Source organism: Rousettus aegyptiacus, unplaced genomic scaffold, assembly GCF_014176215.1.
Source record: "Rousettus aegyptiacus isolate mRouAeg1 unplaced genomic scaffold, mRouAeg1.p scaffold_m13_p_7, whole genome shotgun sequence".
NCBI classification, from domain to species: domain Eukaryota; kingdom Metazoa; phylum Chordata; class Mammalia; order Chiroptera; family Pteropodidae; genus Rousettus; species Rousettus aegyptiacus.
Window position 1 is genome coordinate 70,363,988 of NW_023416310.1, and position 16,061 is coordinate 70,380,048.

At 65.7% G+C, this 16,061-nt stretch overlaps 1 protein-coding gene across 1 annotated transcript; it reads right to left on the minus strand.

Annotated features, from left to right (window-relative positions):
- Positions 1–636: 636 nt before the first annotated feature.
- On the minus strand, positions 637–2,465 carry LOC107497364 (proline-rich protein HaeIII subfamily 1-like). Its single transcript, XM_016119077.2, has 2 exons — positions 2,333–2,465; positions 637–1,737 (listed from the first exon to the last, which is right to left on the minus strand). The coding sequence occupies exons 1-2, from the start codon at positions 2,441–2,443 to the stop codon at positions 907–909; spliced, it is 942 nt and encodes a 313-aa protein (XP_015974563.2). The 5' UTR covers positions 2,444–2,465; the 3' UTR covers positions 637–906.
- Positions 2,466–16,061: the final 13,596 nt, after the last annotated feature.

The following is a 16,061-nucleotide window of genomic DNA, read 5'->3' on the forward strand; positions in this document are numbered from 1 at the left end:
CCCCGGAGGCCCCCCCCGACAACCCGATGACCGGACTTGTCTCCGGGTGCCGCCTCCCGGACCCAAGCTGGGCGCCTAGCAGAGCCCTCGATGCCCCGTGGGGCCCAGCAGGAGTGTGAGCACCCCAGGGGGGCCCCGCCGGTCCCACAGGGATGACCACGAGGCTCCTTTCGGGGACCAAGATGGCTACCAGGGGACCGGGGATCAGGGGTCGGCGCAGAGAGCTACAGAGCCCCCTCCGCCCCGGCGGCAGCTCTGGGGCCCAGCGGCCCGGCCCTCGCGGAGTCGGGGGGCCTTCCGCTCCTGTGCAGTGTGCAGGCCCCTCCAGTCCACGGTGCCCCTGCCGCCAGCCGCCTCTGGCAGCCAGAGACCGAGGCCTCGGAGCAAACCCCGGCTCCGCTGCGGTCCGGGAGCCCGTAGCGGGGTGCGGAGTGGGGCTCACACAGACGGCCTCGCACCTGTGCCACCGGCCCCTGGCCTGCCGCGGTTTCTGCGCCCAGGCCGGGCTCCGTCACAGCCGCCCCACGGCCGTCCGCCCCGCCGGCCGCTGGTCTCTGGTGCCCACGGCCCCGGGCTTCTGTCTGAAACAGCGCCCCACCACCCTGTCCCACACCTGTGGCCCCTCCCAGACCAGCTCTGCCTTTTGCACGTTTTCTCTGCAACAAAGAGTCTGCTTGTCGCGTTCGGTGAGGGGGTGGGCTGCGTCCAGGTGGCCGGCGTGGCCTGCCCGTCCCTCGCCGCCTGGAACACTGGCTCCTTATCTGTTCAGCGGGAGCGGGGCTCCCACCTGCAAGGCCGCCGCGGGCAGAGGAGATAATGCACCATGAAGCGCCTGTGAGGGCTTGGGGCGCAGCTGCAGGCGGCGTGAGAGCCGCCTTTGTGTCCTTGTTTGTGTACGTAGGTGTCTTATCTCCGTCGGCCCAGAGCGAGACGGCCGCGGCCCATCTCTGTGGCCAGCCGCGGCACAGCGGGCACTCGCTGGCCCCCGCCTGAGTCCGAGGGCTCAGTTTCTCCTGGGGCCATGCTCAGGTGCGGGCGAGACCCCAGGAATGTGACCCACTCCCCAGCCCCTGGCGGGCCACCTGCAGCCTGCAGAGGCTGCCCTCGGGCCGCTGTCAGCTTTAGGAGGGGCCGCCTGTCCCGCAAGACCAGGCTTGTGCCCAGAGCCACGTCCGGAACTCGCACAGCTGCGGCCCCTCCCCTCCCGCGCAGGGGTGCCCCGCCCCCTCCTCCCGAAGCCCCTGCTCTCTGGGCCCCCCGCACGGTGGGTCCCTCTGTGGGCACTGGCCAGCGGGACGGACAGTCAGCCACACACCCAGGGGTCTGGAGGGGGGCAGTTGCTGCTGAAGGAATGTGGTGGGGGGCGTCAGGGTGGGAGGGGCAGTCAGGGGGCCTCTGCTGGGCTCCCCCGGGGCCGTGGGGGGGGGGTGGCTGCGTGCAGGCGGAAGGGGCGCCCTGGGCTCTGGAGCAGCATCCCCACCAATTCGAGCAGGACCGCGTCTCTCGGCGGCGGGCGGAGCTCAGGACCCCTTGGCCCAGGACGAAACAGGTGCCGGGGGCTCCTCCGAGCCACGGGCGAGGGCCCCCTGGGACGCCCTGCGGGCGAGGCGGCCTGAGGCCAGCGCCGTGTGCGGGTGCTGATGGCTCCTCCTTTCCCTTCCGCCCTCTTGGCGGTGTCAAGGTGCCAGCTGCAGAGGGACGTCCCGTCTCAGGCGGCCAGCTGGACCAGACAGAGGCCTGACAGACAAACGGACAAACAGGATCTTGTGGGGGCATCGCCCTCCTACTCGGTGCCCAGGGAATGCCCTGAAGACGCGGGCGAGGCAGCCCCCCCCCCCCAGCCCAGGGGTCCTGACTCAGTGGGCGGGGTGGCCGAGGGGTCCTGCTCTGCTGCCGGCTGGGGGCCCCTGAGCCCCACCCCTTTCCTGCCAGGACAGCCCACCCGCCATGAGCTTCTCTTCAGGGTAAATGGAAGGACGACCCTGCGGGGACCCCGGCCCTGCTCAGATGGTGGCGCTTCCTCCACCTTTGGGGGGCCCCTTTCCTCCCCGGGGCCTCAGTCTCCCCGCCTGGTCCGTGAGACGGTCTCCTCAGCACCTTCCTTCCTGAGGCCCGCGGTCTGGGTGACGAGCAGCCCACAGACTGTCTCGTGTCGCAGGAGTCCCCTCCCTCTCCCTGTGAGGGACCCAGCGACCCCGGGCTGACGGCGTCCTCACGAGACCTTCCCACCACGGCCCCAGGTGGACGGCGACTCGCTGCCCGCGCGGCACCGAGGCCCGAGGCCCGAGGCCCGGTCCCCCCCACTCCCTCCAGGCAGCGTCCAGCTCCTCACTCGAAGCCTTGGTTTCCCAGTCCAGCTGCTGGCCCGCCCCTGCAGGGGACGTTTGTGTGGTTCGCAGCTCCTGGCCACTGCGCGTCCGGCCGACGCAGACGTCATGCACATGTCGGCCGGCGTGTTCTCTTCAAACTGTGGAAAATCGAAGGTAAAGAAAAAATCCTGAAAGAAGCCAGAGGAAAACACCTGAGCCACAGAGAAACAGGTGACAGTCACGCCGCCTTCTCCACTGAAACTCGGCGAGAGCCAAGTGCCGTGGACGGGGTAGCAGGAGAGAAAGCCACCAGCCACCAGCCCGGAGCCTTATGCCCAGGGACACAATCCTCCAAACGTGAGAGAGAAATAAAGGCTCTTCTCAGACAGGTGAGAACAGAGGAAATCTGTTGCCGGGAGACCTGCCTGCCAGAGGGCAGAGGGCAGAGGGCAGAGGGCAGAGGGCAGGTGTTTAGGGAGAAGGAAATATTATAGGTCAAAACCTCAGATCTGCATAAAAAAGGAAAGGCATTGAAGAATGGCTAGGCACAGGCGAAACACAACCCTTTTATTTTTTTACTTGTTCCACAAACATTTACTATGTTACAATAAAATCTTGGTTACAGCAATGTCAGATAACCGGACACAAAGCATTGCGTTAGAAACACTAGTCTTTCCGTTATATTTATGAAAACACAAGGAGAAAAACAAATAGAGTGTCACTCAGGGACTTCGAGTAATGACGAGAAGAGGGAAGGCTTATTCCAGCAGAGAAAAACCAGACGCAAAATAATCCGGCCGCGGGACTTGGGGCAGAGTTTTCTTATTCTTCCTTGATCTAGCAGATATCGGTTTGTTTAAAACAGTAACAGCAGCAACGTGCTGAATTCCGCACGCTTAGTTTTGTATCGGATGCACGTGTGTGTGTAAGGGAAGCGAATGACAGCCAAGCACAAGGGACATGAGGAGCAGGACGAACTCGCACCCCCCGGGGACTCACAGTGCCCTTCAAAAGTGACCTTGGATTAGCTCTGAAGGTACATCGAAAACCCTAGGACGACCGCTGAGAAAAGTAAAATAAGAAGGAGAAGAAAAAGAAGAAGAAGGGGAGGAGGAGGAGGAGGAGGAGGGGGGGGGGAGGAGGAGAAGGAGGGGGAAGAGGAGGAGGAGGAGGGGGGGAGGAGGAGGAGGAGGGGGAGGAGGAGGAGGAGGGGGAGGAATCACCGACGTGCCCAGGAGAGCGCGGGCCCCGAGGAACGCTTCGCTTCGACCACTCGGGGCGGGAAGGCTGGCAGACAAAGCGGGCGGGGGCGAGGGCCGTGCGCGGAGAACCGCGGCCAACGCGGCGGGTCATGACCGTGTCGCGATGACCTGGCACGGTCCACACGCACCCAGGGAAGCACGGGGGTCGCGCCCTGGCGGGGACTCGGCGCCCGCAGTGTTCCCTGCAAGGGGCCCACTGAAGCACAAAGGCACCCGCGGATTCAAGGTGGACGCGAAGGAGACCCCGCGCCACAGCGGGCGCAGAGGAAGCGACAGGTGCGGACGGAGCCACCGCGGAGGAGGAGGGTCACGGGCGACCAGCGCGGGCGTCACCCGCTGCCGGAGGGCCGGGCCCCAGGGGGACGCCACCCTGCCTGGCATGATGAGGGAGGCAGAGGAAGGGTGGCTTTCCAGGAACGCCTCTGGGGTCCGCCCACGCACGGAGCGGAAAGTGTGCCACACGCTAAAAACGAAACGAAACAAAACAAAGCCGGGCGGATGAGACCCCCAAATGCACGGCAACGCCGCGGGGGCTTCGGGAGGGAACGCGGGGGCTCTGTTCAGAAACCGGGGCTCTGGACGCGCTTCTCAGACTGTTTCTCAAAACAATGGTCACAAAGGCAAGGACTGGTAAATTCTCACACGCTAAAATTAAGAAATTCTGCTTCATTCAAAGGCACCATAAAAGGAGTAAAGAGACAAACCGCAGAGCAGGAGGGGATCGGCCAGACGCGCAGCCAAAAAAGGAAGGCCCGGGCTATAAAAAACGGCTTGGGCAGGACTCGACCGGACAAGGCCTCCGACTTTCAAAACGGGCTAGTGACTTCACCGGGGAGGAAACCGGCGGGCACTTGGCCTCCTTAGTAATCAGGAAGGGCCCCTGGAATCACAATGAGGGATCGTTACTCACCGGCAGGCCGGCGGCGTTTTGGAAGGTCTTGCCACTCCAGGGGCTGGGGGGGGGGGGGGGCGGGGATGGGCAGAACCCTCAGGCCCTGCGGGGTCAGGGTCGGGCGTCGGGGGTCACGGGTCATCCGGGGAGTGGCTGAGCCCCACATAGGCCTCCGGTGGAGAGGACTGTCCCCCACCTGCAGGGCCCCACTGGCCCCCACTTGCCTGGAAATGCTCCCACAGTCGGGGCTGAGCCCTGGGGTGTCCCGGCTGCCCAGGGCTCTTGGGCTCAAACCCCTTTCGCCCTGTTTCTGCTGGTCACCCTCCGGTCAGCAGCCAAGCCCACAGGAGGGGTTCATAGCCAGAGGTCGGGGCCTGGGGTTTGGGGCCACCGGGGGGCAGCTGTGTGTGAGGACACCTCCTGACCGTTCATGCTCCACAGCGAAGTGTGTTTAGCTGCCAGAGGACGAGGGGCAGCTCTGCAGCCCCACCAGACCCCCGCGGCTCCGGCGCCGCCCCGGCCCGCCGCGGCGGCCCTGAGTGCCGGCCCCCGGAGCGGTGAAATGTGCGTTAGCCTTGTTTTCCCGTGACCATCGCCCCAAACTTAGCAGCTGCAAAGGACGATGGCCACTTCCTCTGTGTGTGGCTTTCGTGGTCAGGCATTTGACGAGAGCTGGCAGCCTGGCTGAGGGTCCCCGCAGGCTGGCTGGGCCGGAGGGTCCCCCTCACGTGGCAGGACATTGGCTCCTCCCCATGGGGCGGCTGCTCCAGGGACCAAGGCCAACACTGGGTGGCTTTGTGACCTGCCTCGGAAGTCCCCTCCCTGCACCGCCGTGGGAGCGAGGAGGCCAGGGTTGCTGGCGGCCACGTGGGTCTGCGTATCACAGAGCCTGGCAGAGGAGTTTGCAGAGGGCCGTCACTCGCTGCTGCCTGACAGCAAGGCCCTTGGGAGGTCCCTGTTCCCGGAAGGAACAGGCAGGCTGGCGTGGGGAGGAGGTGGCCGTCACAGGCCGGGCTGGCCGCCACAGTCTCCAGGACGGGGCTGCTCCCCGGGACTCCGGGAGCGCAGGGCGGAGTGGACGTGGCTCGGGCACCAAGCACGGCCGGCCAGCTGGGCAGCAGTGACTGCCGTCCCAGGGCCACCGCATTCGGGCCGGTATGGCCGCGACGGAGCAAGGAGGGGCCCGAACCAGCGTCCTGCTCGACCTGGCGGCCCCGCCTGGGGCGGGCGGCTCTGACAGGAGCGTGCCCGTCCTGGGTGCGGGGGCGGTTTGTGCTGCGCGGGCTTTGTCCTCCAGCACCCAGGCCACCCTGCCGTCCCCTCCACCCCCGCCCGTGGGGTCTCGTGAGCCGGGAGGATGTGTGAGTGAGGCCGTCACGATGCAGGCACCGTGGGGCCCGGCACGTTCCGCTCCCTCAGGGCGTCGGCCCTGGCACCTCGCGCCAGCTCGGAACGAATGCCCGGCGCCCGGGAGCCTGTCCCTGGGCCTGTCCCCAGGGCTCTGCCGCGGGCGCGGCGCCCACCCAGGCGGGCCCGGCTCCGAGCGGCCGGACGGGCAGTGGGAGCCCGGCTCCCTCCCCCGTTTGCCCTCATGTGATTCACAATCTCCCAGGTTCTTTGGACCCTGAGACCCACGCGCTACAGAGCAGAGGGCAGAGGACAGCGTGCACAGAGCGGGGGACAGGGAGCCCCCACCCGCAGGGGCCACTGGAGGGTGCGGGGCTCCTGGCCGTCTACCTGGTGCCGGCCGACCTCAAACGTGCCCGCGTGGGGAGGGGCTCAGCCATGCAGCACCGCGGGTGGGCGACCCAGCTCCAACCGCGGGTCCTGCACGGAAGCTGGCTGCCTAGGTGCTCAAGGTGGGGCCCACACCGGGCCCCCTTCCCAAGGCTGGCTCAGACCCTGCGGGGCAGGGGGGATCCTAGAGGCAGTGGACATGGGCCTGCGTGGAGACTCCCCACTGGTCTACAGGTAGTGACACCTGGGCCTCTGGGCCCCCGGGCCACGGCAAGGAGCCCCTGCTGGCTGCCATAGGGGGGTGGGCTGAGAGGCTCAGGCCTGTGCTGGCGGCTGGGCGGCGGCCACCTGGGCTGGCCATCTTAGGGGAGCAGTCCCCGAGGACCCTGCGTGAGGCTTTCAGCGCACACGGGCCACCGGAGGGCTTCGGCGGCGGAGGCTGCTCAGAATTTAAGGCCCCAGACTCTCCCGGATCTGATGCTGGCAGGGCCCAGAGCAGGGAGGAGCCTGGGCTCAGAGTGGCAGGATGGTCAGTCCTGGAGACCCAGAAGGTCAAGGTCAAGGGACTCTGCCAAACCCATCGAACCTGGGCGGGCAGGCTCCCTGCAGTCACCTCCCAACACTGCCGCCCCTCAGTGGGCCCTCGCTGCGCGAGGATCTGGGGGCTCGCTCTGGGGTCTGGTCCTGAGCCCCCCAAAGCACCCCCACCCCTACACCCTCTGAGTCCATCGAGGCGACGCAGCGGCTAGCCGTGACTCCGGCACGTGGCGGCCGCCACGGGGACCAGAGCTGGGAGCTCGTGGGACTGCGGACTCTCACAGCCCACCCCCGCTGGACGCCCCCCTTCCCCCCGGTTCTCATCTCTTTTCCCAGGCACGTAAAATTGCTCACGAATTTCTCCTGGATTCGCTGACAAAAACAACACAACAAAGCAACAGGAAAAGTCCCCTGGCAGAAACTATCGCTCTTTCATGTAATTCTTTAAAGAGGAAGAACGGCAGAAATCATTCACGGAAAAGAGAACCCACACACGCTGAACTGTCCGTGGTCAGTTTTGCTTTGGACTCGAAGCTGAAAGAGGATCGTGCAAAATTTGGCCTAAAAAAAAGTGGACATTGGTATCTGAAAGATGGGGAGGTGGGCGAGGGAGGGGGTGCATCGGTGATCTGTTTCTCACGCTGATTCATCCTGGGGTATCTGTCTCCTGATCCCAAAGACCTCCCGATGAGAAACTATAATCATGGAAACCGACGGGAACAAATGACAGTGAATAAATCCTGATTTTTGTCGTAAAACCGAAATGGAAGAGAAATAACTCCTATGAATGTAATTTCAGTGAAATGAAAAAAAGTCAATTAGAAACTCTGATTTCAAGGCTAGACAATCCACCCAGGATTAATTCTATTGAATTAATAGAGTTAGCTCTGGAAAATGCCATTTAGCGTCAATGAAGGCAAGATCCCAGTCGAGTTGTTTGTGTTCAGATGTCATTGGAGTGCACAAGTCTTCATCTGCTGTTTGCACACAGGTGTGCCCACACCGTGCACACGCCCACACCATGCACACGCCCACACCATGCACACGCCCACACCGTGCACACCCACACCACACACACACACCACGCACACGCCCACACCATGCATGCCCACACAGCACACACGCCCACACCGTGCACACGCCCACTTGTGCACACTCACACCATGCACACACCCACACCGTGCACGCCCACACAGCACACACGCCCACACCGTGCACAACCACAAAGTGTCACACACCCACTGCGTCACACCCACACCATGCCACGCCCGTCCCATGCACACACAGCTGTTCGTGGCCGGCCTAGCTCTGGCCCTCTGACCGGAGCATGTCCCTCCTCCGTGGAAAGACCAGGCCTTCGGGGCCCGAGGGACCTGGGTCGAGCCCCCGCTCGCTGCTGACTTCAGCGCTGTTCGGGGCGCGGGAGGTAGCCGATGGCGTCGCTGCCCCTCTGCGCCAGCCTGGCGAGCCGTGTCCCCCCGGGGTGTGTCCGTCTCGTTTGAAACGACCACGTCACGGGCATGAGGCCCAAGCGCTGTCCCGTGGAGGTAACCGAGGTGGCGTGAAGTGCGAGACGCCGCCTGTGCCGTGCCCGGGCCCGGCGCGGGACAGGGCGGGCTGCCCCCGGCCCCAGGCCGCTCGGCCCCTCCCCCTTCCAGGAGGTCGCCCGCTCTCCTGCAGGGGCAGGGCGAGGCCCCCGCCAGTCACCCATCCCCTCCCTGGGGCCCCTCCCCAGGGAGGCGACCTCAGGCGGCTTCCTCTGCTCTCCCCGCAGAGGCCCAAGCCAGCCCCTCCCTGGGCCTGCTTTCCGGGGGCCCAGGCTGGACGTCCGGACCACAGGGCCTGACCCCAGCTCTGCCTCCACCTGGCCCGGGGGTGGGGCTCGGCCTCCCCCACTTGTCCCCCCTAGCCCAGCAGGAATGACTAACGCAGTCGCCTGGGCTGGGGAGTGGGGGTGAGGGCGGGGGGGGGCTGAGGGCTCCCCCTTCCGCAGCCACAGGCGAATGCCTGTCTTATCTCTCCCAGCCACTCGCTCTCAGCCTGTATTTGTTCTGACATTAGGTGGGGTTTATCTCCTGCTTCGGCGTGTCAATAAAACCCCAGACACTGCTGGGCGTCTCTCTGGGTGCTGGGGCCCTCTGGGGAGGTGGGTTGCTCCTCCCTCCAGCCCGCTGAGGTGCCCCCCAGTTCTTCCCACATGACGCCCACTGTGTCCCAGGGTGTCTGGGGCGCTGCTTGGCTTAGGGCACAGGAGCCCGAAGCTCCGGGTGACCCCGTCCCGTGATTCCAGGTGGGCAGGCAGGTTGAAGATCCCCATCTGGTCCTCACGGCACAGCCCGGGCAGGGGTCCTGGGGGCCTCCCCAGCAGAGCCAAAACTTGCCTGTGGGCCTGACTTACACTGTACTCCTCACCTGGGCCATGGACTGCAAAGTTGCCTTTTATTTATTTATATTTTAATCGAAAAGAATTTTCTGGAAAGAGCTTCCCCGTCCTTTCTTTCTCAAGCGAGCCTCTGAGCTCGGGGCTGTTCTCAGGCAGGTGACTGCTGAGGTTTGTGGACCACACCAAGGGGACTCGCCCCCTCTTCCCATCCCAGTCCTGGAGCCCCCACTCTGTCCTGCTCCTGCTCCTGGTCTCTGAGCCCAGCTCTGTCCCCTCGTCGGGCGCCCAGAGGCCCTGCTGGCTGGCTGGCCAGGCCCCAGGAGGGTCAGCTCCGAACCAGCGGTGGCCAGGGCTCACCCCCAGCCCCGAGCCGAGCGGGTGGGGCATGGCAGGTGTCACCAGAAGTGTGATCACATGCCTCGTGGAGCTGGAAACGTAAATATTGATAGAAGTCGGAAGACCTAAGTGATTTCTGCCGGAGATATGATGTCACCCAGCACCTGTTTCTGGGGAAACACGTGACTGTCTTTACACACCGGCTCTGTGATTGCTGTGGTTGCCGCGGGGTCTCCCGGGAGGGAGGCCCAGGGATAAAGACAAAGCGCCCGGCCACAAGGTGTGTGCAGAGCTGGGTCCCGGCCTGGCCCGGCCAGCAGACACCGGACCAAACAGAGCTGCCCTGGGCCTCCGGCACTTATCTTGAGTCAATAGCCCACCGGGCGATCACGGAGGCCGTGCCGGGCCAGAGACAAGGGCTGCGTTCAGGCCATGTGAGCGAGCGTGCAGTGAGCTCGGCTGACCCACACCTGGGGCCAGGGCCTGGCTCGCGCCCCTGCCCGCTGGCCCATCCTCCCCGCTGGTCCAGGGGCGGCCAGGCTGGGGCAGGGGACGCCCTCAAGCCCGGAGCGGGGGAGCCGTAGGCTCGGTGAGACCCCGGCCAGCCGCGGGAGCAGGTGGCCTTGAAGGTGGCCGATGGCCGTTTCCCAGTCCCCGAGCAGGACGAGGGTCGGCACACATGTGGCTGCAGGACACTGGTTTCCTCGGGCAGCAGTGGGTCCCTAGAGAAAACGCTCGATGGAAGGAAGTCGGGACGTCACCAGAGCGAGCGAGGGCCGTGGGAAGCCAACAGCAGCCCCCGGTGTTTCCGGGGCCTGAGAGTCCAGTGAAAACACGGCTTCCGACTTAGGGTCCTGGGGCGGGGGTGGGGGGGGCAGACACTGCATTCCCCATGAGCGCCCGAGCCAGCGAGGCCGCTGGCCTGGGGACCCGCTCCGAGTGGCCAGGCCGAGGGAGACGGCGGTGGACAGTCAATGCCGGGCAGGGCTGCGGGACTCTGGAGACAGTGGACCCAGCGGCAGGGGTGGTGGCCTGGAAGGTTCCCAGCCCTGACGATCGGAGCACAGGCGGGGACAGCTGGAGGGGTCACACGAGGGGTCAAGGACCCCGCAGGAAGAAGCACCCTTTGCTCACCAGCAAAGGCTCATGAGCACCGACTTTGCTCAGCAGGCCTGGGTGTGGGCAGGGGTAGAGACCTTCCAGGAGCTGCGGGGTTGAAGGTCGAGGGTCAGAGGTCAGTGTGAGACCAGCCCTGAGGATGGTCCCTCTGAAAGGTCATTTTCTCTTAAACACAAACCTTGGGCTCCAGGAGGTCACAGAGGATACTGCGTAGCCATGGGGAGGTCACCACAGAGCACTTCCCACGCACTTAACAGGACGGTTCCTCTCTTAAACCCTCCCAGGCTGCCCCCGGCCCTCCTTTGCTGCAGGGAAACTGAGGCTGCGGGAGGGGCTTGCCATGGGCCACGCACAGGCGGAAGGCGGCACAGAACCCAGGCGAGCGGTGCCCAGCCAGCAGCGCCCGGGGGACTCCCAGGGGACACGGCCCCACGCCCCGGCAGCCACACGCCCCGGATACTGCCCGTGCCCCCGGCCAGCCTCCCCGCGGGCGCCGGGCCTCCCGCGACCGCACCGCACAGGTGCGTGAGGCCGGCCCGGCTCTGCGGTGTGGGCGTGGTTTACGGCCTCTGGACCTCGGACACGGTCCCGCTGCGGGGGAGGCTGGTAGCCCCCACGGGGCCCGGCCCGCACCTCCGGGGGCATGGAGCCGCCTTGCCCTGCGGACCGTGCCCTGGACGCCCGCGTCTCCTGCCCCGCAGGCTTCCGGGGGGCGCCCAGAGGGCCCGGCCTGGCTCTGCCTGCGGGGGCTGGTGGCCCGGCCGCCCTGCGCGGAGTCGGGACGCCCAGGACCGGCGCCGGCGGCCCCGCTGCCCGCCGCTGCCTAATCTGCGCCATGCGCACCGAGGCCGGCGCCATTCGTAGCGCTGCCTGGAAGGCGGACTCGCCCCTGGCGATGTCTTTACCGCTGTTTGAGGAAACGAGGGTCGCGTCGCCGGGGTTTGCAGCTGTTCGCCGTTCCGCTTCTTTCATTTGCTTTTGGGAACTGAACCGAGAGGGGAATTCTGGGGGACGGCGGACGGGGCGTCGGCCTCTCTCTGCGTTGGCCGAGACCGGCGTCCCCCGTAGCGGGCCCTCCTTGGTGGCCCGTCCTGGGCGTGCTGCCCAGCGCCCAGCCCCTTGCCCGGCCCTGGAGGCTCGGGGCTCGCTCGTGCCAGGGCCTGTGTGGCCCCAGTGGCGTCGCTGTCTGGGGGCTGCTGAGGGGCAGGGCGGGGACCCCAGAGGTGCGGGGGCATCCGGGGCGTCAGCGTCACCCTCGCTGCCAGGGCGGGGGCGGGCGGGGCGTGACCTGTGCGCGGCTTCCTGGGCCCCGGGCGGGCTTCTCGTGCAGGGCACTCGCCGCGAGCCGTCTGCCGCGGGCGCTCTGCCGTCACCGCCCCTCCCCCCACGCTCTGGAGAGCCCCGGCAGGTGAAGCCCCTGCGCCCACATCCCGGCTCGGGCTCTGCTTTGGGGAACGGGGACCGAGTGCATGTCACGACACACCCGTGTGGACACGCGTCAGGTGGGCGGGTGCAGGCGGCAGGGTGGGTGACACTGCCAGCCCCCCAGCAGGAGAGGCGCGCATCCTGGTCCCCCGCGCGGCGAAGGCGTGAAGGGAGGGCTCTGCAGGGCGCTCTGCGGGCGGACGGACCCGCGGGGCCCGCGTGCATCGTGCGTGCCCACAGACGACGAGGCCGCGCAGGCTGGGCGCTGGTGTCCGGGGCAAGGCCAGGCCGGGGGAAGGAGGGGGGCCAAGGGGCAGCACCAGGCCAGGGCAACACAGCCCAGGCCAGGCAGACCCGGGGTGGGCAGTGGCCGCTGTGCTGGGCACCGCTGTGGGGAGCCACCTGTCAGCCTGCAGAGGCAGATGACCGCGTCACGGCGGGAGACGAGGGTAACGCCGAGGTGGCTTCGGCCCCCAGGACTCGCGCTGAAGAGAGAGCAGCACTCAGGCCGCTAGAAGTAACGGGGTCACGGGCTTGCGAGGCTGGCAGGCGGGGGCTGCTGCGGGCTCCGGAACGCGTCCGCCTCGGCGACGAGACGGAGCGCCGGGCGTCCTGGGCCCGCGTGGGGTGGGCGCCGCCCCGGGCAGCGTCCCCCACCGAGACAGAGGGGCCAGCTCAGCCCGACGTCCATCCTGCGCCGAGCTCTGCAGGACGGCACCTGAGGCTCATTGGCTGGAACCAGGTCACGTGCCCCAAAACGGACCCTGTAGCCCGGGATGGTGACAGGCGTGGGACTGGGCCAGGTGGGACCAGGGTGAAGAGCTGCCAAGCAGGCCCCAGCCTGACCCCAGAGGTATGCGGGCTCAGGGACAGTGCGGCCACCGGGAGGGTGACGAGCCCCAGTGACTGCCGTCACCGTGCCCAGTGCCAGCCAGCAGGGCCCACGTGCCCCTGGATGTGAGTGAGGGCCGCGCTGTGCTCGGGCAGCTGAGGGCTCACTGCTCGAGCTCTGGGGCCGGTCCGGCTGTGGGAGGGACTCCAGGCCACCCACGCCCTGGTGCCCCAGGCGAGAGCACAGAGAGGCACCTCCTGCCTCCTCTTCCTGTTGGTGTGTGTCTGTGCGTGTCCGAGTGTGCACTGTCTGCATGCGTGTGCGTGTGCATGTGTATGTGTGTATGCGGTGCATGTGTGTGCACATTTTCACATGTGCCTGTGTGTGTGCACAGCGCAGTCCACATGTGCGTGTGTGTGCGTACATGTGTGTACACGTGTGCATGTGCGTGCACGTGTATCGGAGTGTGTGCGCAGTGCATGTGCGCGCACATTTTCACATGTGCCCGTGTGTGCAGAGAGCAGTCTACATATGTGTGCATGCGCGCGCGCACATGTATGTGCATGTGCAGTCTGCATGTGCATGCGTGTGTGCCCGCGTATGTGCGTGTGTGCACATGTGTGTGCGCGCGTGTGCCCGTGCGCATCTGGTTGTTGGGTCCCTGTGTGCACACACGTTGGTCGTGGTCCACGCGCACCCCAGTGCAGGTGCCCTCAGCATGTGAGCTACCGTGTGTGGGGGACACCTGATGCACACGCGTGTGTGATGGGGGTGGGGGCAGTGGGACAAGACGTCCCTGGAGACCCGCACTTGATAGACGGCCAGGCTGTCTGCATTGTCATGTCAACCAGCATTTTCAGCCTCCACGCCCAGGACGCTCCGGATGGCGCTGTCTGCTCGCGGCTGGCAGACCGCGGCCAGACGGCCAGACCGCCAGGCAGGTTTCGAGTCCCGTTTTTAGCCGCCGAGTGGAGAGAAGCAAACAGATCTGCTGATCTCAGGCTGCCTCCTCTTCTGCAGATTTTAATTTCTGAGCTTTGATCTGATACCAGGACCCAGAGGACTTGTTATTTCTAAATAATGAGCTGAATGTTTGTGCTCTGAGCCTGAACTTTTCTGGTTTGGGGGAAAATATGACTTGCCACAGACAGCCTTTGATGCGGCCAGTGCTGCTGTCCACACGGGGATGAAAAGGCCTTTCAGAAGGCCAGCGGCCGGCAGGGCGCAGCCGGGCCCGGGGGGCAGTGGGGGCCGGCGGGACAATACCCTCGCCAGAGACCCCACGTGCTCCCACCTGGGAGGGGCCACCCAGGGTCCTTGTGTTCTCTGAGCTCCACCTGCAAGATGGTCAGGGGCTTGTGGGGTTCAGAGTGCCCAGCAAAGCCAGGAGAGACCGCGAACCCAGGATGAGCCTCGGGACCTGCTGCTGGCACACTGGGGGCCCCCCACCCCTCGCAGGAAGTCCTTTCACCGAGTGGGTGCCTCGAACGAGGCGGGGCTGCAGGCAAGGCCAAGCTGCCTGCTGAGGGGCCTTCACTGGCTTGGGGCACTTTGGGGAGAATTAGAGAAAGGCGCCCCTGCTGGCCCACAAGGACCAGGTCGGGGTGGGGGTGCCCTCCTGAGGCAGATGCGGCTGAGGGAGGGAAGGAGGGGGCCAGGGCGCCTCCAGAGCCTTCTCTGTGCCCCTCGGCCGGGCCTACAGCCCGCACTGGTCCCCTGCGGTGGCCCAAGGCCAGGCTGGCTCATGGGCCTGGGGGACCCTGCATCCTCTGGCAGGGGGAGAGCGCGGCCGGGCCGGGCCGGACCGCGGGGCGAGCCGTGGCCTTGACTGCGGCAAGCTTAGCCGACGGGCTGCCGCCGTCCCGTCCAGCTCGCACTGGGCTGTCTCTGCCGCTCGCGCGCACCTTTTCACAGCAAACCGGCCACGATGCACAGGACCCGCGCTGCAGACACGCAGGCCGCTCCGCCCGCCAGGCCAAGCCGGGTGCCCGGCCCAGGGTGGAGCCACGTCTTCGGGGCGTCGGCCCAGCGCCCTTGTTGCCTGTGTGCTGTGCGCGGCGCTTTGAATTCTTCCGCGAGCCAGCTCCGGCATGTTGCGCATCGCCTCGTTAAGGAACGAGTTCAGTAAAATCTTTGACGCGTTTGTGTGTGCACGATAGTCACGATTTTCCCTCGTAGAAACGATCCTTTCATACCCCCTGGTCGTCATCATCACAGGTGGGACTCGGCTCCGAGTAGGCATGGGGGACGCTGAGCGCGGTGTGAGGGCACAGGTGATGCTCCCCCGGGGGGGGGGGGGGCCCGGGTGTCACAGCTGGGACAGCCCTGCACCCCACCCTGCAGCTGTTGGCATCCTGTGCGCACAGGCGCTGCTACCCCTCCGGAACCCAGGCGAGTTCACTCTTACTCACTCTAACCACGGCGTTAGTGGCTGACGGCAGCTTTCCACGGCCTTTCTCAAACATCTCTGCGAGCACAGCTTTAAAACCAGAGGACATTAAAAGTGTGCCCCCAACAAGGATCTGAGGACACAACCCCAAACAGCCCCGCCCAGGTTCAAAATTTCTTCAACATTCCGGTTTTGTAAATAGGGTTTCATAGGCATTCTGCCTTCTGTGCTGGAGGACATCCGTGTGAGGGGGCGGGTTAGAATCAGTCTGGGGCACGTGGGGTACCAGTTTGAGACCTCCTAGGGTCTCCCTCAAGGGCAGCAGCTCAGAGCCTTGGCCTGGGGCCTGAGTAAGACCTCTCCTCAGACAGGATGGGAGGGACCCCAGAGACTGGGCTCCGAGTTTGCTCAGAGACCCTAAAAGGGTATTTGGGAGTGGACAGGGGAAGGGGGACATGAGGGCAAACAGGAGCTGGACACGCAGGTCTGACTCCCGTGTCTGCCTCTCAGGGCCAGGCCCTTGCGGTCCCCCGACGGCTGTCCCCCAGGCCACCCCCATCGCAGCGGAGGTGGTGGGAGGGAGTGGGGAGGAGCTTTGGCCAGAGAGCCTGGGAGTGGGTGTCAGAGCCCACCCAGCCCTGGGGGTCATCGTGTCTCAGCTCAGGCTGAAGCGGACCTGAGTGCAGTGAGCCCCTGGGGGCGTCCGCGAGGGGCCAGCTCAAACTACGGGTCCCAGCATGGGCCAGCACGGCTCAGCCGACGCTCCGCGCCGTTTCTGTCCGTGCCTTGGATGTTCTCTAGGTGTCCGTGTCCTCTGTAGGCCCGTCGTCACGAAATGAT